This window comes from Ovis canadensis, chromosome 6 (genome assembly GCF_042477335.2).
Source record: "Ovis canadensis isolate MfBH-ARS-UI-01 breed Bighorn chromosome 6, ARS-UI_OviCan_v2, whole genome shotgun sequence".
Taxonomy (NCBI): Eukaryota; Metazoa; Chordata; class Mammalia; order Artiodactyla; family Bovidae; genus Ovis; species Ovis canadensis.
Window position 1 is genome coordinate 35,650,889 of NC_091250.1, and position 22,983 is coordinate 35,673,871.

Here is a 22,983-nt window from a genome sequence, read left to right on the forward strand (position 1 = left end):
TTTTTATAATCATGGGGTACATGTTAAGATGCCAAACCCAGAATCCACAAAGTTGGATATATCCGGCCACTTAAATATGGCAAAAACAAATGAATAAGCCTTAAAGAAGGTTTTGACTTTTTAACCTTAGTCAATGTTAGAAGGCAAAAGACAAACTGAGAAAATCAGCTGCCACATATAGATAAAAGGTTTTATAAAACAATAAGAAAAAGAAAAGCCATAATTTTTTTCAAAAGGGCAAAAGATATGGATATGAATAAGGATTAAAAAGAAGCAGCTCACGAATATATACTTGTCAGAAGAAACCAAAGGTACCTGGTCTTCACTGTTGTTTATAAACCAGTAATGCTCAGCTGTAAAGATAACACAGCAGCATACCAGCTCAAGCAACGTATGTGGCAATGAAAATTAGAACACTGTCACCTTTTTGGCTTTAAGTTGGCAATTTTTATCAAAATCCTAAGTATGCATATCTTTTGACCTAGCAATTCCACTCCTAAGAATTTATTCCAAGCAGATAAGGTGACAATACCCCAAATATGTGGGTTTCAGCATCAGTAATGGTAGAAAAACATTGAGAAGTGTTAGTGGTCATGAAAATAGATCCAACAGACTGCTGAGTGTAATGAGTATATTACAAAATAGCGTGTGTGGTTTTGATTACACTTATCTATAAAATATATGTGTGTGTTTTGATATGCAAGTGTCCAAACTGATGTCTGAAAGGATGTTTCCAACCATGTAAATAGTGATTATCATTGAGTCATGGAATTCCTGATCATTTTTACATTCTGGTTTATGTTTTTTGTATATTGTTTGAATTGCATGTGAGGACCACTTACCACCCTAGTGATTTTACATATATGTAAAAGAAAATTCTTGTACCTTTATTCTAATTCCTTGAAAAGTTCTTGAATAAAGAGGAGGAGAAACATTAACTTAAAAACACCTCTAGTTTTGACTTAGGCTAGTTCTACCTAAGAGAAAATTGTTACCTTACATTCAGGTTCATTTCTATGCTTCATTTTACTTAGCTAATAGGCATAATTCAATTGAGCTCTCAACATAGGGGAGGGAAAAACCCACAGTTTTCTCTTCTGAAAACTTGACCATCTTTAGATCAAATTAAGTGCTTTGTTCTTAAACTGCTTAAAAACTCAACCACTCAGAGTTAGCTGGCAGTTCCATGGGAATTCAAGAAAGAACACATCGAAATTTCAAAGTGGCAAAAACTGTGAATTTCCATTTCCCCATATCTTAGAATGCAGTTTCCCTGATGCTGGGTGTCCCTGTGCAGACAGAAGTCTGAGTCTGGTGATGACTTCTGCTGTCTTGAACCCAGGGCTTCAGGGGAAGGGCCCATTGCTCCTGCCATCGCAGCGGTAGAGGATAAGGATCCTTGGATACACTTGGGTTCTGTGATTTCCTGGTTCTGGTGATCCTATTTAGGATGGGGCTGGAGGGACCCTCAAAGTTGCATTTACCTGTTTATTTCTCAAGGGCTGAACCACTTCTCGAACGCACAGTTCTAGGTCATTGAGATAGTCCTTTTCCGTCTGTATCAGCTCCTTGATGATTTTCGCACGCTTTGCCATCATTCTCCGAATCTGATGCTCATCCTCCTGAGTTAGGGTCTCAGCTGTGGAACACCCAGCCTGTGGTGTCATCTTTTCTGTTAAATGAAAATGCGTATTAATACACCTGAGACATTCCGTTAGGATTTCTTGTTCCTTTGTTACAAACATCCATCACCGCAGAATTATTGATAGCAAGGAAGAAGGCTTAGGTGTCTTCACCTGTGTTCTTGGGAAGTGATGTGTGGATGTTCTCCTTCAGGCTGGAATGCTGTGAAACTGTGAGCAGGAGTGGGGTTTAAGAATGAATATTTCTAACAAGTCAGTTAAAAAATACTTGACATGTCTTGTCTTTAACATACCCCATTGCTATTATAGTAGGTTATAAACCTGATCTTCAACTAGAGGTAAAAATGTATAAAATCATACTATGGAACTTCTCGACACATTTGCTTCTAAATCAAGGGAAGATTTTTTTAAATTTGTAAATGGAATACTTTTCAATTTTGTATCTATTAAAAATAATTGTCCCTCATTCTCAGTAGGTGGTATGCAAATCTCTATAATACGGAAAACAATTACATGTGATTGAGATTTGTCTTTCAGTTCACAATCAGAATCCATGAGGAGTGAGACAGTGATAGATTAAATAAATTTCAACCAAGATTTCTTATGCCTCATCTTCAATACTATGCAAATCTTGTTATTGTAAAATTTTTGAACTGCCAAATGGAAATATTTGTTAAAAAAATCACAGTGCTCAGAAGATGTTGAAATAAGTGGGAAGCCTCACATGTATCCAGGGTTTTATAGAAGGTATAATGTGAGCAAGCTAAATATCTTCAAGGATGAGTTTCCCACAGTGATGTAAAATTTTGCAAGCCACAAACTAGGTCACAGATGGAATCAAAGTAGTGATAGATAGTGGGGCAGCAAGTATGTGTGTCTGTAAATGAATTCACTTCCGACTTGAAGTCATTACAAACTTAATTTTCATCATAGTCTCTGTAGTTGCAGAAGTAACTTTATTTCCTTTAAAACCAATATGATTCTAGTAACTGATAAGTAAGACATCTTTAGGGCTTTGCAGGTGGCATTAGTGGTAAAGAACCTGCCTCCCAGTGCAGGAAGCTTAAAGAGATATGGGTTTGATCCTTGGGTGGGGAAGATTCCTCGGAGGAGGGCATGGCAACCCACTCCAGTGTTCTTTGCCTGGAGAACCCCATGGACAGAGGAGCCTAGTGGGCTATGGTCCATAGAGCTGCAGGATCTTCTCTTTGCTGACTCCAGAAAGAGCCAAGAAAACAGAAGAAATATAATAGCAGAACTAATGATTCCATGTAAAGAGAGACTGCCCCAAGAATGTGAAGAGACACAAGAAGTATCGAGCACTACTCTCTCTCTCCCAGTAATTTCAGGAGTCCAGGCAGAGGCTGGAATGATGCCATGAAGGTAATTCCATCATTATTTGAAAGGTGTACTAGTTTGGTTTTTGGACAATCCTGACTTGAAGGTGAATATGCTTCTGGGTCATTTGCCTGGAAACTATTCTTCCTTCATCAGGAAAGAAGGATTTGACAAATACCATCTAAGAGCACATGGTTTTACAAAGCTTGGGCCATTCAGTGCTAGATAAATAATCTACATCAGTTATTGAATGAGACAATCATGGAAAGAGCTTTCATATCTTGAAGCAAATGTTGATAATTTGGGGGTGCTTCATAATTTATAGTACTCTTATTGGAAGGTATAAAAAGCTTGTCTTTCAGCACTCCAGATTTGAAGGAAAAGTTATAGTGAGATGTCAGTATTGTGAACTATATGGGATATAAAAGAGGAGAGCAGGTCAGGAGGTGAGGAGATATGTAGTGAGCAGATTGTATTTATAAACTGACCTTGTGACCTTTGTGAGCCTCCTTTTGACTGCTCCTTTTAAAAGCTGAGGGGTTTGGAGTCAAAGAGCAAAGGGGAATAATGGGGGTTGAAATAATCTGTCGGTTTTGGGGGGCTAGCAAAGAGAAGGGAGTCTTTTCTAATTTTTGGCCAAGAAATATTCTAAAAATACATTGTCAGGTTCTTGTTAGTTCTCAATTCTGGAACTCAATTACTTCATGAATTTAATTTACTTTACCAATTTCTCCAGTTGCTGCACTTTAAATGTACAATCCTAGATTTATTAATTAAAATTATATGTTCTAATCCTACACAGTATCTTGTTCAAAACCAAGTTAGAAGGTCACAGTGGTGGAAATAGTGTTAGTCAAGATATTTAACTTCAGAAACGTTTCTGTTCAGGTATAAAAACCTTCTTAGAGAATTCAGAGTGGCGTGATCTTGTGAGCTATCTTGTTTGCTCTTTTGACTCAAGTTTATTGTGGGAACAAAGACTTACATCATTTTCCCATCTAGTCTCTAAATACATTCTACATTCTGCATTTCTTAAACCAACAAACTCTTCATGATACACTGTGAGCACAGCTTTGTTGTTATAAGGTCCTTCTTGACCTTTAAAACTTTTGTCTTTTAATTATACACTGTTTTTACATATATTGTGTTTTTATATAAAACTATTTGTAACACATGAATACAACCAACATAGATTACCAAGTCAGCAGTCAGCTATTAATAATCTTTTATTTCTAGATAAAGCCACAGAAGAGCTGAATATTTAGGAAAGAAGGAAAAAGAAAACTTCCAAAATGACTATTTTCCAGGAGCTAGCATAAACTAAAAGATTGTGCCAAAACTAAAGGGAAATGGAAGCTAAAAGAACATTTAGATAGTCTTGAAACTTTAGTGGTGGTCCAGTGGTTAGGACTTTTACCTTCCAGCACAGGGATTACAGGCTCTATCTCTGCTTAGGGAGTTGGGATCCTGCATGTTTCATGATGAAAGACCAAAACATAAAATAATAGAAGCAATATTGTAGCAAATTCAATAAAGACTTTTAAAATGGCCAACAGCAAAAAACAAAACAAAAAACCAGAATCCTGCTACCATGCATGGAAACTGTAACATGTAACTGATCCTCAACTCCAGCCTCTTTCTTTCACCCTCAAGTTTTATTTTTCCAGCAGTGATGATGAATTTTCACTATTCTAGCCACAAATTTCATGAGGAACATATGTGGAAATTCTTGGCCAAGGAAGTTTATGTAAAAGGATTTTGCAGCAGTTTGGGGAAAGGATAATCAGACTTAAGATCAGCTTTGCCACTAAGAAAACTTGGTGGATAAAAAAAATAGTTAACCTTACAGAGCCTCAGTTTCTTCATCTGTAAACTAGGAACGAAAACCATCACATTAAATGAGCAATGGTATATGGATGTTCCATAGGGTCTTTGCTGCTGCTGCTGCTAAGTCGCTTCAGTCACGTCCGACTCTGTGCGACCCCATAGACGGCAGCCCACCGGGCTCCCCTGTCCCTGGGATTCTCCAGGCAAGAACACTGGAGTGAGTTGCCATTTCCTTCTCCAATGCATGAAAGTGAAAAGAGAAAGTGAAGTCACTCAGTCGTGTCCAACCCTCAGCGACCCCATGGACTGCAGCCTTCCAGGCTCCTCCGTCCATGGGATTTTCCAGGCAAGAGCACTGGAGTGGGGTGCCATTGCCTAAAACCATATAAATGTTAGTTATTTCCAGACGCGGGAATAATAGGCTTCCTTTTTCTCTACTCTTGACCTTTTCCACCACCTAGGGCAAATAATGATCTTATTATTTTATAGTTACTAACTTGTCAAGAAAAATGTATGACTTGAAATGGGTGGACAGCTGTGTTCAGATGGGAGAGAAGGAGAAATAGGGGCATGGCTCACGGAGGAAAATGAGACTAGACCTGACGTTTGGAATCCTGGGTAGCTTTCTTAGGCTAGCTGTATGCGTGGGGAGGGATGAAAAATCCCCCAAAGGTTGCTTGTGTGGGGTGTGGTTGAGGAGGTTGATGACAGTCTTCACTGATAGCCCATGTTTTGCTTAGAGTTTGTGTGTGCTCTTTCTGCTTTGCTATTGCTGTTGCTATTGCTGCTGCTGCTCTTATTGGGGTGATTTGAAGGAGAGGTAATTAGTTTTTTCAAGCTATAAAATTATATTTTTGAGGTTAAGTGCCTAGACTTTGTGCCAGACTTCCTGGGTTCAAATTCCACCTCTAACATTAGATCTGTGACCTTGAACAAGTTATTTAACTCTCTGTGCACCAGTCTCCTCATCTGTAAGTTAAGTGATTGTGAAGATGAAATGATTTAATGTTTGTTAAATACAATAGTGTCTTTAAGAATAGTAGATACTCTGTTAATGTTTGCTATTATTATTAGAGGCAATTCCTGTTTATTAGCTATAATAGTTTTCCCTGTATTTTTAGCTGTATTCTAATTTAGTGCGTAACCTTCTCAAAATATTTTCATGCACATGTAAATGTACATACAGAAGTTATAATAGATATTTTTGGTGAGCATATTATATGTGTATATATATGTATATATACATGTACATACATATATCTTTATTCTTTACAATAACAGTATGATCATCAGACACTGCCATTTATTTGCCTGAGCAATATTTATTCTCCCATTTAGAAAAAATAAATTGAACTCTGAATAGATAAAAATGTTTACTTTTTAGATTCTTTTTCAAACTATGTCTCATTTATGGCAAATAAGATGTTAAGCAGAAATCTCTGAGAGGGGTTCCAGGAGTTTTTAAAAAACAAATTTGGCTGGGATTCTGCTTCTTTCATCCTCCACCCCTTATGGTTCTTGCCTTCTTTTTATTGTCTGGAATGTGAATGTGAATCCTGGAGGGGCAGCAGGCAGGATGGAACATGAAGTACTAGTCACAAAGATTAAATCTATATACAATGGACAGCAGTGTGTGGAAAGATGTGAAGTATCTCTTTACTCCTAGACTTCTTGTATGAGACACATAAATATCCACGTGTTAGGCCACATTTTTTTCTGTTCTTTTTAGGAAAGTTTATTCCTATGAGATAAATATTTTGGTCTCTAGAAATTCGAGTGCTGCAAATAATGCAACCTACAGTGTGAAACTGGCCAGGTGGGGAGGAAGGCTATCAGGAGGACATTTGTAGTCTGGAGATTTGGTTACCATTAAAATCCAGTGGCAAAGTATTTGATAAATCTATATTTCTGCATACCAAGACATATAATTAGAGAATTGGTAGAAAATCAAAATGTTAGCATGTTTTGGTTCTTCCTTTCACTTTCAACAAAAGCTTACCAATGAGATATGAACTCAGACCACAGCTAGCCAATCTACAAGAGCAGATGGAAGAAAACACCCAAAAAAGATATTCTGCTGGTGGCCTATAATTTAAATAGCCCGAAAGTCCCAAAATTGATTGAAAATGCCAACCACTGCCATTCTTAAAGGAAAGCCCAGGAAACAGCTTTAGCAGATGAGAGTGATGCCTCAGGGCTTTTTTCTTCCATGAAGAGTACTCTGCCATTACAGAGAGGGGAAGCATACCAGCCTGGATAAATTTTAATGGTGTCTGAGAGACTGCCAGAGGCCATCAGGCTAGGGAAACTCTATTACTGCCAGATCCCACCTTCTTGGGCCTAATCCCTGAGTTTGACTCATGGTTCTCTGCTAATAGCCTGCTGTCCTTCTGAATGGAGAGACGTCTGGGCTTTGGAAAGTATCTCTGGCCATTAGCGGTCCTGACTTACCTCTTAATTATTAATATACTTTCTCCTGGTTTCTATAATCTGGATTTTTGCTCACTGTAATAGGCAGAAAATGGTCTTTCAAGGATGTCCACATCCTAGTCCTCAGAACTTGTGAGTATGCTACCTCACCAGGCAAAGGAGGCTTTGCTGATGTGACTGCGGTTACAGACTCTGAGATGGGGAAGTTATCCTGGATTATCCTGGTGGACCCAATCGAATCACATTCACCAGTCAAAGAAGAAGACAGCAGATGATAGGTGAAGACTGTGAGGGACTTAACTCACTATTGCTGGTGTTTGAAGAGAGAGGAAGAGGGCCTAAGGGCCAAGGAACGTGAGTGGCCTTCGGAAGGTGAGAACAGGCTGGCAGGAGATAGGTACCGACAACGTAAAGAGCGAGGACTGGCTTTCCCTCTCAAAGCTCCAGAGAGGAGCATGGCTGTATTCACACCTTGCTTTCAGCTGTGAGACTAGTAAGCGGAGACTCTGGACTTCTAACCTGCAGAAGCTGAGACAATGTGTTTGTGTTAGTTTAAACTACTATATTTGTGGTGATTTGTTACAGGGGGGATAGGAAACCAGAATCCCTAAATAATCTGACCCCTGAGAGATCAGTCTGTGTTTAGACTGCCCTTTGAAGAACATTGAACTACACGTTGTAAGTTTCCTTCCAATTTTCCATGTTTATCACTGAATCTTCCTGAGCTACTTGTCCAAGATTGCCTGCATCACAGTAGCTTGAGCTTTGATAATGAAATAGACATGAGATTGTCAGTTAGATGTTTTCTGTCAATACAGTTTTTCATTTTTGTTTAGTGTCTTGGTTTCCAATATAGGCCATAAAAACCACCCTCGGACGATAGGTACAGAATTGGGCAGAAATTTTCTATTCGAGAGACATCAACAATAAAGCAGATAGTCCCTGCGATCTGATGAATTATTGTCTTGAATTCACTTTAATGGTTTCCCAGAACAACCACACAACGGCCCCAGTGGCCCTTGCTACTGTGGCAGTGGCTTTGAAGGTTTCAGCGATGACAGCAGGAAAGAGAAGGAATGAACAACTATAGAGGAAAGGCACGCCGCTTCAGGCATATTCCTCAGATCGTGAAAAATGAATCCCAACTTGCTGGTAGAGGCGCAGAGAGTTTACAAAACAACAGGTAAAACATGTAAAACTATTTAAATGAATGAATAAGCCTTCAAAAATGGTTACGAAGTCCTCTGAGGTCTGGAGTAGACTTGAAGCTCAGACCAGGGAATTAAGTTTGGAGGCTGCAACTACCAGTTACCCTGGAGACATCTACAAATACTAGTGTCCTGGGAAGATGGGAACTCTGTTCACAATAAGGAGACAGGGCGTGGATCTGGGCGAGGCCTCTGGGCAGCAGGGGGAGCCTGATTAGACAAACAGCATAAAACCAGGAACAGAAAGGAAATACACCCAAGGAAAGGTGAACAGGTTCAATACAAATAATGCTCCAGAGGGAGAGACAGCAGTGAAAATTGTCTTGTCCATGGCTCTGGGTAATGATAGAAAAAAAGCAGGGGCAGGAAGGAATGTTCCCTAATAGTTCCAGAACAGTAATTGGCTCTCATGCGGGTTTGGGGCCTGGATTCAATGAATGTTTAACAAATGATTAAGGGCCTATTATAAGCCTGAAAGTGTTCCAGCAATTGAGGATACAGTAATTTTAAAAATATGTTTTTAAAAATCCCTTTTCTCATGGAGATAAATTTTAGTGGAGGAAGAATATAAGTAAGTTATTCAGTATATAAAAGGTAGTAAGTGGTATGGAGGAAAATACAGCCATAAGGAAAGTATTCAAAAGGTATGAAATTTTAAATAAGACACAGGGAAGTTCTCAAATTAAGCAAAGACTTGAAAGGGGACAAAGAGTAATGCATGTATCTGACTCCTTCCTGGTCCTTGATCAGGGCACACTCTCACCTTAAAACCTTCCACTGGTTGGTTCCTTTGCTAAAAACTGTGTACCCTAGATACATGAATAACTGAAGTGGGTAGATGCCTGAGAGGAAGTAGGAGATACCAGAGGACAGGGCAATTTTAAAAGTATTTTAAACTAAGCATCTTTGTAGGGTTGCAGAAAATGTAAAGACATTGATGTAATTTAGATATTTTTCAATTAAGAATACCTGTCAAAATTTTGAGGCCAACCATTAAAATAATAAAAATACTATGTAAAGACACATTACCAACAAAGGGATAGCAATTAGACTTGTAGCTGCCTTTACCTCAGCATTGCCACAAGCCATGATATAGAAGAGCAATGCCTTTAGAGAGCTGAGAGAAAAATGACTGAAATAACTGTCGGCCTGCCTAGCAAAACCTTCTCAAAAATGATGGTAAAATAAGCACATTTTAGAAAAATAAGATCTTAGTTTACCACCAAAAGAGCCTCATTAAAAGTAATTCTAGAAGACGTACCTTGCCCGGAAGGCTGGGAGCTTTCCAGGTGGCGTTAGTGTTACAGAACTTGCCTGTCGATGCAGGAGACATAAGAGATGTGGGTTGGATCCCTGGGTCAGGAAGATCCCCTGGAGGAGGGCATGGAAACCCACTCCAGGATTGCCTGGAGAATCCCATGGACCGAGGAGCCTGGCGGGCTACAGTCCCTGGGGTCGCAAAGAGTCAGACGTGATAAAGTGACTTAGCATGCATGCACACAGCGCTGAGCCACCAGAGAAGCCCACTGAGAGGGCATGAGCCACCGGAGAAGCCCACTGAAAGGGCATGAGCCACCGGAGAAGCCCACTGAGAGGGCAGATGGTCCCAAAGGGGAGAAGGAAGTGCAAAAAAGAATAGGATAGAAATAGGGAAAGATAACTTATATGGAATGTTAATCTAGAAAGAAGGAATCTGAATAGGTGGAGAGGTTATGTTAGAACAGTAACCAATGAAACGGATAAAATTATCTTATCTTTCTAGTTCTGAAACATTTAATTGCCTTTTATGTTTTACACATTGTAAAAAGGAGCACGCCTAAACATATTATAGAGAAAATTTTAAACTCTAAGTATAAAGAGAAACTCTTATAAGATTCCTGAGAGAAAAAAATTCAAGTGAGAGTAGGACTTGAATTAAATTTCATGTATGTAACACTGGATGCTAGAATTCACTAGAATCAGGTATAAAGAATTCTGAGAAGAAAAGATTTTGATTTTTTTCCCCTTTGTTATATATTATTTACGTGAAAGGGCCACTACTTTCAAGTACAGGAGAATCTGGCAAATAGCCACCCTTGTAATCTCTCTGAAAACATTACTTTAGTAAGAGTACCAGTTAAGTGGAGATAGGACCCAAACATCTCAGCAGAGCAGAGATGAAACAAGAGAGACTTCTTGTAGAGACTCACTATCTCCAAACTCCCAACAAAAACATTCAACATTCTAACAGGATACTGCTAGAAAGTTTAGCAGTATCAGTACTTTGAGGCTAGGAGTTCTCTGGAGAGAGAAGAGATGGGCAAAAATGCTCACTCTTGTGTCTAGAGAGAAAACAAGGCCTTGGAGGGGTTTGGATCAGAGACCAGAGGCCTACAGCTCCTGCTGCTGCCCAAGAGGGTCTGATATAAGTCCAGAAAGGAACCTAAGGTGAGCAAATAGAGCTGGTATTTTATCAAGGCAGAACTAATGCGAGAGATAAAAGAGAACATCAATAAGTATGAGGGTAATGAGACTGGAACAGATGCAAATAGAACAGACACACAGATGACCTTATGAGTATATTAAACTTTTTCTCAAAATTTAACATTATAGTAACTTCAAAAAGAAAGAAAAAGAGTTTCAATGTCAGAAGCAAGTCATGTTTCAAAGTACAAAATGGTTTGGATTTGGAAGACAAGACAATTTAAACAAAAGGGACATTTTCCTCTTCAAAAAAAAAAAAAGCTTTACAGAAGTTCTAAAAAATCACATAGAAAGGAAAGCTTATAAAAACGAGAACCTGATATATAAACAGCATAACTGTTTCAAATATTATACTGGTGCTGGAATGACCTTCAGAGTTACTATATCCTTGTATCTCGCAGGAGCTTGGCCTGTACATCATGTACATCACACATAACTAATGCACTTTAGCTTGGCTTCTTTCTATCATGATCCATATGTGTGCTGCATCAAATTTCCTGACAAAAATGTTATTTCAAGGTAATGTGTATAATAAAATGTTCTCTTGGTGTCACAACAATATTATTTCTCCTTTGACAGTATCATTAGAATGATACCCACATTGATTAATACTAATCTGCCAATTCAAATAGAAACATATGTTGTGGATAAAAATAGTTACACACACGTTCTCCCTCTTATAAAATATGAAGACTAAAGTGACTTCTCGGTGAAACTCAATATAAAACAACAAAAATATTACTGAAGAAGTAGGGGATAATCTTAAGACTCATTTCTTATTTCAATAATTTCAATAATAATATTTTCCTCTTATACAAAAATATATTCTTTTTTCCCCTATCATTGCAGTAAATATAGATAACATAAAATTCACCATGTTAGCCATTTTTTTCAAGGACATAGTTCAGCAACATTAAGTGCATTAAGATTATTGTATAACCATCACCACCATTCTTCTCCAGAATTTTGTCATCTTCTCAAAGGGAAACCCACATCCATTAAACAATAACTCCCCGTTTTCTCCTCCCCCAGCCTATGACAACCACCATTCTACTTTTTGTCCAATGAATTTGGCTACTGTAGGTCCGTCATATAAGCGGACTCGTAGAACTTTTTTTATGAATGGGTTATTTCACTTAGCATGTTTTCAAGTTCATCTATATATAGCAGATGTCAGAATGTCCTTCCTTTCTTTAGGCAAGAATATCAAATGGAAAAACGTCACTCTCTTCAACAAGTAGTGCTGGGAAAGTTCAACAGTCGCATGTAAATCAATGAAGTTAGAACACATCCTCACACCATGCCCCAAAATAAACTTAAGATGGCTTAAAGACTTAAATATAAGACAAGACATTCTAAAACTCGAAAAGAGAACACAGGCAAAACATTCTCTGACAAATCATACCAATGTTTTCTTAGGGTAGTCTCCCAAGGCAATAGAAGCAAAAACAAAAGATAAATGAGAACTAATCAAACCTATAAGCTTTTGCATAGCAAAGGAAAACCATTAAAAAAATTTTGAAAGATAACCTACAGAATGGGAGAAAATATTAGCAAACAATGAGACAGACAAGGGCTTAGTATGCGATCAGCTCCAAAATATACAATCAGCTCATACAACTCAAAAAAAAAAAAAAACTGTCAGAAAATGGGCAGAAGACCTTAATAGACATTTCTCCAAAGAAGACATACAGATGGCCAGTAGGCATATGGAAAAATTGCTCAACTTTGCTAATTATTAGAGAAATGCAAATCAAAGCTACAATGAATATTACCTCTCACCAGTCACAATGACCATCATTAAAAAGTCTACAAATAACAAATGCTGAAGAAAGTGTGGAGAAAAGGAAACTCTCCTGCACTGTTGGTGGAAATGTAAGCTGGTACAGCCACTGTGGAAAACAGTATGGAGGTGCCTCTGAAAACTAAAAATAGAATTTCCATATGATCCAGCAATCCCACTCCCGTGAATATACCTGGACAGATCTATAAACCAAAAAGATACACACACCCCTATGTCCATAGCAGCACTATTCACAATAGCCAAAACATGGAAACAAACTAAATGTCCACTGACAGATGAATGGATACAGAAAATGTGATACATATATATAATGGAGCACTGCCGCTGCTGCTGCTGCTAAGTCGCTTCAGTTGTGTCCGACTCTGTGCGACCCCTAGATGGCAGGCCACCAGGCTCCCCCGTCCCGGAGATTCTCCAGGCAAAAACACTGGAGTGGGTTGCCAGTTCCTTCTCCAATGCATGAAAGTGAAAAGTGAAAATGAAGTCATTCAGTCGTGTCTGACTCCTAGCGACCCCATGGACTGCAGCCTACCAGGCTCCTCCATCCATGGGATTTTCCAGGCAAGAGTGCTGGAGTGGGGTGCCATAGCTTTCTCTGAATGGAGCACTACTCAGCCATAAAAAATGAAATAATGCCATTTGTAGCAACATGAATGCAAGTAGAAATAATCATACTAAGTGAAGTATGTCAGAAAGAGAAGGACAAACACCATGTGATATCACTTATATGTGGTATCTAAAATATGTCATGAATGAACATATCTACAAAGCAGAAATAGACTCACAGACGTAGACAACAGATTCGCAGTTGCCAAGAGGGTGTGGAGGAGATGGATGGACTGGGAGTTTGGAGTTGGTAGATGCGAACTATTCCATTTAGAATGTATATACAACAAGGTCCCAATGTACAGCACAGGAAACTGTATACTATATACTGTATACTATACTATGATAAACTGTAATGGAAAAGAATAATAAAAAAGAGCATATATGTGTATAATTGAGTCACTTTGATATACTTCAGAGGCTGCCATAATATTGTAAACCAAATATACTTCAATTTTAAAAATAATTTTCTTTCTTTTTAAGGTCAAATAATATTCCACTATAAGTATAGAGCATATTTTGTTCATATAATAGAAGTTGTTCAGTCACTCAGTTGTGTCTGACTCTTTGTGACCCCATGGACACTATCCTTCACTATCTCCTTGAGTTTACTCACATTCATGTCCATTGAGTTGATGATGCTATCCAACCGTCTCATCCTGTTGCTCCCTTCTCCTCTTGCCCTCAGTCTTTCCCAGCACCAGTATATTTTCTTAAAGAATATTTTTGATAGTAAAGCATTATACACTGTGACTGCAATTATACTAATTATATTGTGATCACTGATAAGAGCAACAGTTATCAAGTACCTGTTATATACCAATGAAAAATATAAACTGTACTTTATCTATATATAGATATCTATATATCTAGATCTGTATCTATAATCTTCCTCACAATGCTGCGAATGGAATATCACACTAATTTTTCAAATGAGGAAAGTGAATGCAGGGGCTCACAGAGTATGCAGAAGTGATGGGATTCAAACCAGGCACACTTAACTCTGAAGCCCAGGCTCTCTTCCCTCCTTAGCCAGTCTTCTTGCGCTGTGATCAGGGTATGCTGTGTTATATGCAATAAAATTGTGCTGGACAGGCAGACACACAGTTCAATTCTGACTCTGCCACCCACTAGCTGTGTGACCTTGGCCAAGTCATTTGGACTCACTGAATCGCTTCCTCTGTAGAGGAAGAATAAGCAATCATGATAGCGGTAATAATGGACATGCATGCTGAGTCACTTAGTTATGTCCGACTCTTTGCAACGCCATGGACTGCGGCCCGTCAGGATCTTCTGTCCATGGGATTCTCCAGGCAAGAATACTGGAGTGGGTTGCCATGTCCTACTTCAGAGGATCTTCCCAACCCAGGGTTCCAACCTATGTCCCCTGCAGCTCCTGTATTGCAGGCAGATTCTTTACCAGGAAGCCACCAGGAAGCCCCCAGTAATGATAATAAAACATAACATTTCTGAGTACAGTCAGTGCTCTGTATCTGTGGGTTCTGAATCCATGGATTCAACCAACCAAGGATTGAGAAAAAAATTTTTTTAATTCCAGAAAGTTTCAAAAGGCAACTTGAACTTGCTGAGTGCCCAGCAACTATTTACACGCCATCAACAATGTGTTAGGTATTATGAGTAATCTAAAGATGATTTATGGAGAAGGCAATGGCACCCCACTCCAGTACGTTTGCCTGGAAAATCCCATGGATAGAGGAGCCTGGTAGGCTGCAGTCCATGGGATCGCTAGGAGTTGGACATGACTGAGCGACTTCACTTTCACTTTTTATTTTCATGCATTGGAGAAGGAAATGGCAACCCACTCCAGTATTCTTGCCTGGAGAATCCCAGGGACAGAGAAGCCTGGTGGGCTGGCATCTATGGGGTCACACAGAGTTGGACATGACTGAAGCGACTTAGCAGGAAAGATGATTTAACATATACTGGAGGATGTGTAAATATTACACCATTTTATATGAGGGACTTGCACATCTGTGGAGTTTGGTGTCTGTGTGGGTCCTGGAACCAATTTCCCATAGATTCCAAGGGATGGTTACTCACTTTGTGCTAAATACTGAGCCTGTTCTGAATTAGCTCTTCAATCCTTACAAAAATACTACATAATGGATTTTTTTAAGTTCCATGAATATTTATTGAGTCTCTATTAACCAGACATTTTTCCAGGGGATGGGGTCTCACATTAGTAAACAGAAAAGAAGAGGAGAAGGGGAAAAAGCTGGTGTTTACTATGGAAGCTGTTTTCTATTTCAACTATTCTATACAATGTCTCATCTTATTTGTTAGTAAATCATGAAGGTTTATTAGTAAATCATGAAGGATTTAGACCACCTATGTTAGGCTAAGACAAAGTAAACTCCTTCACAGTTAATGTTTCCTAAAAGCAAAATAAAAATACCTATTTTTTTCATGTGTTCAGATAATGCAGGGGAGTTAGTGCAAACTACATCCATCCAATCTTTCTAAAGATAATACAATGGAAACATTTTAATTCCCTTCCTTTTAACTCCATGTGAACTACTTCCCAGGTGGCTCAGTGGTAAAGTATCTGCCTGCCAATGCAGGATACGTGCGTTTGATCCCTCGGTCAGGAGAAGATCCCTTGGAGGAGGAAGTTACAACCCACTCCAGTACTCATGCCTGGAAAATTCAATGGACACAGGAACCTGGTGGGCTACAGTCCATAGGGTTGCAAAGAGTCAGATACGGCTGAGCACACACAAAGAAGTGAAACACAGGTTAAGGTTAAGGCCCAAGGTCACACCATAGTAAGTAGATTCACACTGGAAACCTAGTCAGCCTGGTTTCTAAAGCTGCATTTTAATCACTGCCCACTGCTAGGAGGTTGTGAGAGTCCAGATAAAGCAGGTGAACTGCTTAACTCAGTGTCTAACACACAGAACCCTCTCAAAGAATGTTGGCCATTATTTTCATGACCATGATTTACTTGTCATATTTCTATATTTGGTTCAGAATGGCTGCACCTGCTTTTCCTCCTTTTTTCCCCTCCTCAGAAATGTTCCAAGTGTGAGAGGTCATGGAGCAACCATCAGGAAACTATTCTTCTTGGCTCTGGACCTGCTCTAGAAAAAAAAAAAGCACAGAACAGCAAGATCTTTTGCAAAGTCTGTTCAATACCAGGCCTAATATGCCCGCTTCCTATTCTGGCTGAATTCAAATGAGGTAGGGATAATAGTCCTTCTTTCTTGTTTAGCATAGTATAAACCCTTGAATTTTAAAAAATTTGATTCTCTCTCATTTGTCCTAGAGCTAAATCACCAGTGCAAATAAGTTTCTCAGAAATTCACTGAAAATATGCTTCTCAAGAAAGCTGAAAAGCAAGATGACTAAAATATGTCCTGCTAACATACACAGCTTTTTAATATTCTAGGTCTTTATTTATTTGGATTAAGGACCCTAGCTGATATTATTTATCAATGGCTACCAATAAATGATCATGGATTTTTATTTTCATTATGATGTGGAAATCTCATTTATCACTTAAGGAAGTTTGGAGCTAATATTTTCATACACAAAGCTTAAAGTTTTACTTAAAGTTTTGCTTACTAACATCTGCCCTCACACCCATTTCATGCCCCCAAGGCCAGACCAGGCAAGTATACCTACACCATGCAACTCATACTTCTTATGTAGTTCACAGAGTCATTTGACTGTGGACAATACAAGGATAACATAGGTAAGAACCTGACCCTAATCCATAATTTAATCACAACAACACGTTTATAATTAAATAAAAATATCAGAATTTGAAGACAATTTAGCAATTTTATGAATTCCGTATTTTTAAAGAAATCTTGTATCTAATTTAATATTGATTTCTTAAATTACATAGTAGGTTTGAGCTGGGACTATGCTTTATGTTGGTTATATTGTAGTGAATAAAATAGCAGTCCTTTCTGTCAAGAAATGTATAATCTAGAAGCAAAGGTAGGTTATTAAAGTAGCAGGATAAATCAATACCTTCCATTTCTTCCCTAAGAGGTAGCCACTGATGCCTGTGCACTTATCCATTTAATGATCAAATTGCACTTTTTCCAACAATTAGTTGTGTTCAACAGCAAACCTGATTATGTCAGTTGTACTTCTTATAATTGCATTAATTCAAACATAACTAGTGTTAAAAGAGTATGTGTGTTTCCATGAAAACTGCTTTAATGCTTTGAAATGATTTGAAAATTTAAGTTGTCGAACACTGCTGCTCTACTAGGAGTTGAATGAGACAACGTAAAATAGGAGAAAATTATTGAGAAAGATTCTGCAAACAAACCACTTTGCAATTTAAAATATCAGTCAATATTTCAAAACTGGTATACAAGTATAATTACAGTAAACTATGACCCATATGCTAAGCAGAACATAGCCTAGCGGTCAGACCTGTTGAAAAAGAGATGCACGAGGGAAGTCTGAGAGAGTAGTACTGGTGAGGAGATAAGGTCAGGGATCCTGAGCAGAAGCAGCAGCATGTCTGAATGCTTGGCGACCAACAAAGGTTTGCGATAAGCTTAGTGTGGTGGAAGCGCAAATGTTAAAGAATGTGCTAAGGAGCTGAGTCTAGAGAAATGATCAGGAGACAGATCCTGAAGGCCTTATTAGGGGATATAAAATTTAAAAAAAAATTATGTATTTATTTTATTTTTGGTTGTGCTAGGTGGCTCAGACAGTAAAGAATCCTCCTGTGATACAGGAGGCCCGGGTTCAAACCCTGGGTTGGGAAGATCCCCTGGAGGAGGAAATAGCAACCGACTCCAGTATTCTTGCCTAGAGAATCCCATGGACCCAGGAGCCTGATGGGCTATGGTCCATGGGGTCACAGAGTCAGACAGGACTGAGCCGCTAGCGCCCACACACAGGTCTTTGTTGCTGCTTGCAGGCTCTCTCTAGTTGCAGTGAGCAGGAGCTACTCTAGTCATGGTGGGCAGGCTGCTCACTGCAGCAGCTTCTTTTGCTGTAGAGCACAGGCTCTAGGTACATGGGCTTCAGTAGCCGCAGCTCATGGGCTTAGTTTGTTCACAGCATGTGGAATCCGCCCCCAAACAGGAATCAAACCCATTTCCCCTGCATTGGCAGGCAGGCTCCTATCCACTGTGCCACTGGGGAAGTCCTGTGGAATACAGAATTTTTAAGAACAATAGGAAATGAAGGAGGAAATTTTAAACATGTGAGTGACATCAACTTGTGTTCACAAGATCACTTCGACCTCAGTAGAACCAGATTTGGGGAAAGATGGCAGAAAACAAAGATGACGGCAAGGAGACAGGCAATTGGCTATGAACCTGGATCTGTGTGTGCTTAGTTGCTCAGTCCTGTCCTCCAGGGGGTCTTCCCAACCGAGGAATTAAACTGGGGTCTCCTGCAGAGCAGGCAGGTTCTTTACTAGCTGAGCCATCAGGGAAGCTAGGGGAGAGTTGGAGGAAATTAAGCTTTGTCTAGTTGTCAAGAGGATAGAGAGAATGAACAGATCAAGAGAAATTCAGGAGATGAAATTAACATGAACTGGTGAGCAATCAAGCTAGGTGTAAAGGAGAAGAGAAGTCAAAGCTGACTCTCAGATTTATGGCTATTAATGGGATACAGGTGTCATTTAAAGAAATATGGAATATTTGAGAAAGAATCAGTAAGGGACTTAAGATGATAGAGTCTATCGAGTTCAATCACATTATACAGAGAAGGAATCTAATTTCTAGAGAAAGTAAGTCTTTTACCTTAAATAACAGGGTCAGAAACTGAGTTCAGATCTTCTGACCATCACCCTCACCCATGGTCTCCTTTCTACCCATATAGTGTGAACACTCACCCATAATTCTTACCTAGGGTTTTGTTGCAAGCAGATCATTACCAAACCACCAATATAATTAATTTTGTCCCCTTCCCTGCTGCATGTCATATCTGCCCCCATAAACCTCAAAACAACCCTTGGCTTAAAAAATAAAATAAAATCTAAATCCCTTGGCTTAGCATTGCATTGAACCCTACAGACTTAAGCTTCACACAGTAAAATCTTTTTATCAGTTTCAGTGGAAAGCTGATCCACAGAAAGATGAATGGAGCAGGCCTTCTGTGAAATAGGTTGCAAATAATTGCATGTCAGACAGGTTTTGGAGAGAAGCCAGTGAAGTATTAAGTGAAAATATGGTGGAGCAGACCCTCCACTGCTCTGAATTTGAAAGCTCAAACACTGGGGCAGGGAAATATTTTATCCTCATTCAAAGGGCATGTGATTTATTTCCTCTGACTGCTAATTGCTGCAGAAAGTAGAGAAGCGGATTTCAAAAGGGAATTCAACAAAGCTTACCTGGCTTGAAAAATGCTTAAGTGGCATTGGTTCGAATTTACAGAGTCCTTTGGTGATCACTTTCGCTTTTCATGGTGATCAGCATGGGGAGCAAAAACAATTAGAAACTGAACAAATGAGAACTGTTTTTAGTTAAAGTATTCAGCAGGAAAAGACGAAAAAAGAGGACAAATTCGAAGCCCTGAATGGGAACAGAACTTTTCTATTTGAGAACTTTTCTATTTTGCATTTAATTTTTCTGTTGTAACTGTTCTACTGTTGAGAAGGCAAACTTCTGACCCAAGAAATACTGATTTTATCCATTTGTTTTTTTTAATGCAACAAATATTTATTGAGTGCTCATTGTGCCAAGCATTGTTTTAGATCAGCGATTTTCAATCTCATTTTGCCTCCTCGAACAATCTGCCTGGGATGTTTGACAATGTCTGGAGTAATTCATAGTTGTCACAATTTGGGGATGAGGGTGCTGTTGGCATCTAGAAGGTAGAGGTAAGGGATACTTCTGATATTCCACCATGCACAGGATGACACACTACAACATGGAATTATCTATCCCAAATAGTGCAAACCCTGAGAAATCCCTTGGACTGCAAGGAGATCCAACCAATCCATTCTGAAGATCAGCCCTGGGATTTCTTTGGAGGGAATGATGCTGAAGCTGAAACTCCAGTACTTTGGCCACTTCATGCGAAGTGTTGACTCATTGGAAAAGACTCTGATGCTGGGAGGGATTGGGGGCAGGAGGAGGAGGGGACGACAGAGGATGAGATGGCTGGATGGCATCACTGACTCAATGGACGCGAGTCTGAGTGAACTCTGGGAGCTGGTGATGGACAGGGAGGCCTGGTGTGCTGCGATTCATGGGGTCGCAAAGAGTCAGACACGACTGAGCAACTGAACTGAACTGAACTGAGAAATCCATTTGTAGATGCTGACAATACAACAATGAAAAAAAGCGAGAAAAACATTAGTACTTATGAAACATTTTAGTGACAGAAGAGAAACAAACAAACAGTTAATAAATAAATATATAGCATACCAGGAAGTGATGAGGCATTATGAAAGAAAATAAACCAAGTGGTGGGTAGTGGTTACTCCTGCATAGAAAGAAGTCAAAGAAAGCCTCATAAATAAGAGGACTTTAGTTCAGAACCCAGGAAAGAAGGAAATAAGGTCTGGGAGTGGGGATTAATCCCATTCTTGTCTTTAAATATATATATATATATATATATGTGCTAATCATGCATGAATTGGGGATAAAGACAAATTTAAGGTGGGCAAGTTAGCCGAGTGTCATTGCTTTCCTCCTCTGTTTTACTGACAAAAACGTTATGCTGGTTTAGATGTAGAATATATCATTCTTCAAGTTGTATATATTTTATACAAGTGAGAAAGTTGCCTTTCTTTACAATCAATTGAAACAGACTCTTTTAATTCAGCTTAATTATTGCAGCCCACAGGTTCCAAACAGCGTATACAAAACAGTGATCCATGTAACACTGCATATGTGTATAGGCGTACCTTAGAAATATTGCAGGTTCATTTATAGACCACTGCAATAGAGCAAGTCATGAATTCCTTCATTTTCCAGTGTATATAAAAGTTATGTCTACACTATGCTATATCTTTTAATGTGCGGAATAGCATTGTGTCTAAAAAACAATGTACATACCATAATTTTAAAATACTTTATGCAAAAAGAAAGCTGATCATCATCTGAATTTTCAGTAGGTCATAGTCCTTTTGCTGTGGGTGGTCTTGCCTTGATGTTGGTAGCTGCTGACTCCTCAAGGTGGTGGTTGATGAAGGTTGGAGCTTCATCAATGAATGGGCTTCCCTGGTAGTTCAGTGATAAAGAATCGTCCTGCCAGTGCAGGAGATGTAGAAAATGCAGCTCCCATCTCTGGATCAGAAAGATCTCCTGGAGGAGGAAATGACAGCCCACTCCAGTATTCTTGATTGGAGCATCCCATGGACAGAGGAGCCTGACAGGCTACAATCCTTGGGGTTGACTGAATGACTGAACACACACACACGGGGTAACTGACAATTCCTTTTTTTTTTTTTTAATTTACTTTTTATTGAAGTTTAGTTCATTTACAATGTTGTGTTAGTTTCAGGTATACAGCAAACTGATCAAGTTATACATATATCAATTCAGTTCAGTCCCTCAGTTGTATCTGACTCTTTGCAACCCCATGGACTTCAGCACACCAGCCTTCCCTGTCTATCACCAACTCCCAGAGCCTGCTCAAATTCATGTCCATTGAGTTGGTGATGCCATCCAACCATCTCATCCTCTGTCATCCCCTTCCCCTTCCTTCAATCTTTCCCAGCATCAGGGTCGTTTTCAGTGAGTCAGTTTTGCATCAGGTGCCCAAAGTATTGGAGCTTCAACTTAAGCATCAGTCCTTCCAATGAATATTAAGGACTGATTTCCTTTAGGATGGACTGGTTGGATCTCCTTGGATCCCAAGGGACTCTCAAGAGTCTTCTCCAACACCACAGTTCAAAAGCATCAATTCTTCATGCTCAGCTTTCTTTGTGGTCTAATTGTCACATCCATACATGATTCCTGGAAAAACTATAGCTTTGACTAGACAGACCTTTGTTGGCATAGTAATGTCTCTGCTTTTTAATATGCTGTCTCGGTTGGTCATAACTTTTCTTTCAAGGAGCAAGTGGCTTTTAATTTTATGGCTGCAGTCACCATCTGCAGTGATTTTGGAGCCCAAGAAAATAAAGTCTGTCACATATATACATAACTATATTTAACACAGACAAACAAAGACCTACTCTGTGCCACAGTATACTTCATACTTTGTAATAACCAATCAGGAAAAAGAATCTGAAAAAATTCTGTAAATGTATAGATAAATATATTTAAAATATATATAATTATAAATTTATATATATAATTTAGAAATTCATATATAATTATATATATTTAAATTATATAAATATAAACCTATTTTTTTGAGATTCTTTTTCCTTATTGGTTATTACAAAGTATGAAGTATGGTATGGTATACAATAGGTCTTTGTTTATCTATGTTAAATATAATTATATATATATGTTGATCCCAAACCCCCAATTTGTCCCTTCCCCCTACCTTTCCCTTTCAGTAATCATGTTTGTTTTCTAAGTCGGTGAGTCTATTTCTGCTTCATAAATAAGTTCTCAAATCATTTTTTATATTCCACATATTTATGATAGCATATGATATTTGTCTTTCTCTGTCTGGTTTACTTCACTTAGCATAATAATCTCAAAGTCCATCAACGTTGCTGCAAGTGACATTTCATCCTGTTTCTGTCTGAGTAATATTCCAC

At 38.8% G+C, this 22,983-nt stretch overlaps 1 protein-coding gene across 1 annotated transcript in view; it reads right to left on the minus strand.

Moving 5' to 3' along the window:
• Positions 1 to 22,983, minus strand: part of ARHGEF38 (Rho guanine nucleotide exchange factor 38) — a 148,125-nt gene that overhangs the window by 100,767 nt on the left and 24,375 nt on the right. The window contains exon 2 of the mRNA XM_070292438.1: positions 1,485 to 1,672. Coding sequence (XP_070148539.1) covers positions 1,485 to 1,672 — 188 coding nt within the window. The remainder of the gene's footprint in view (positions 1 to 1,484; positions 1,673 to 22,983) is intronic.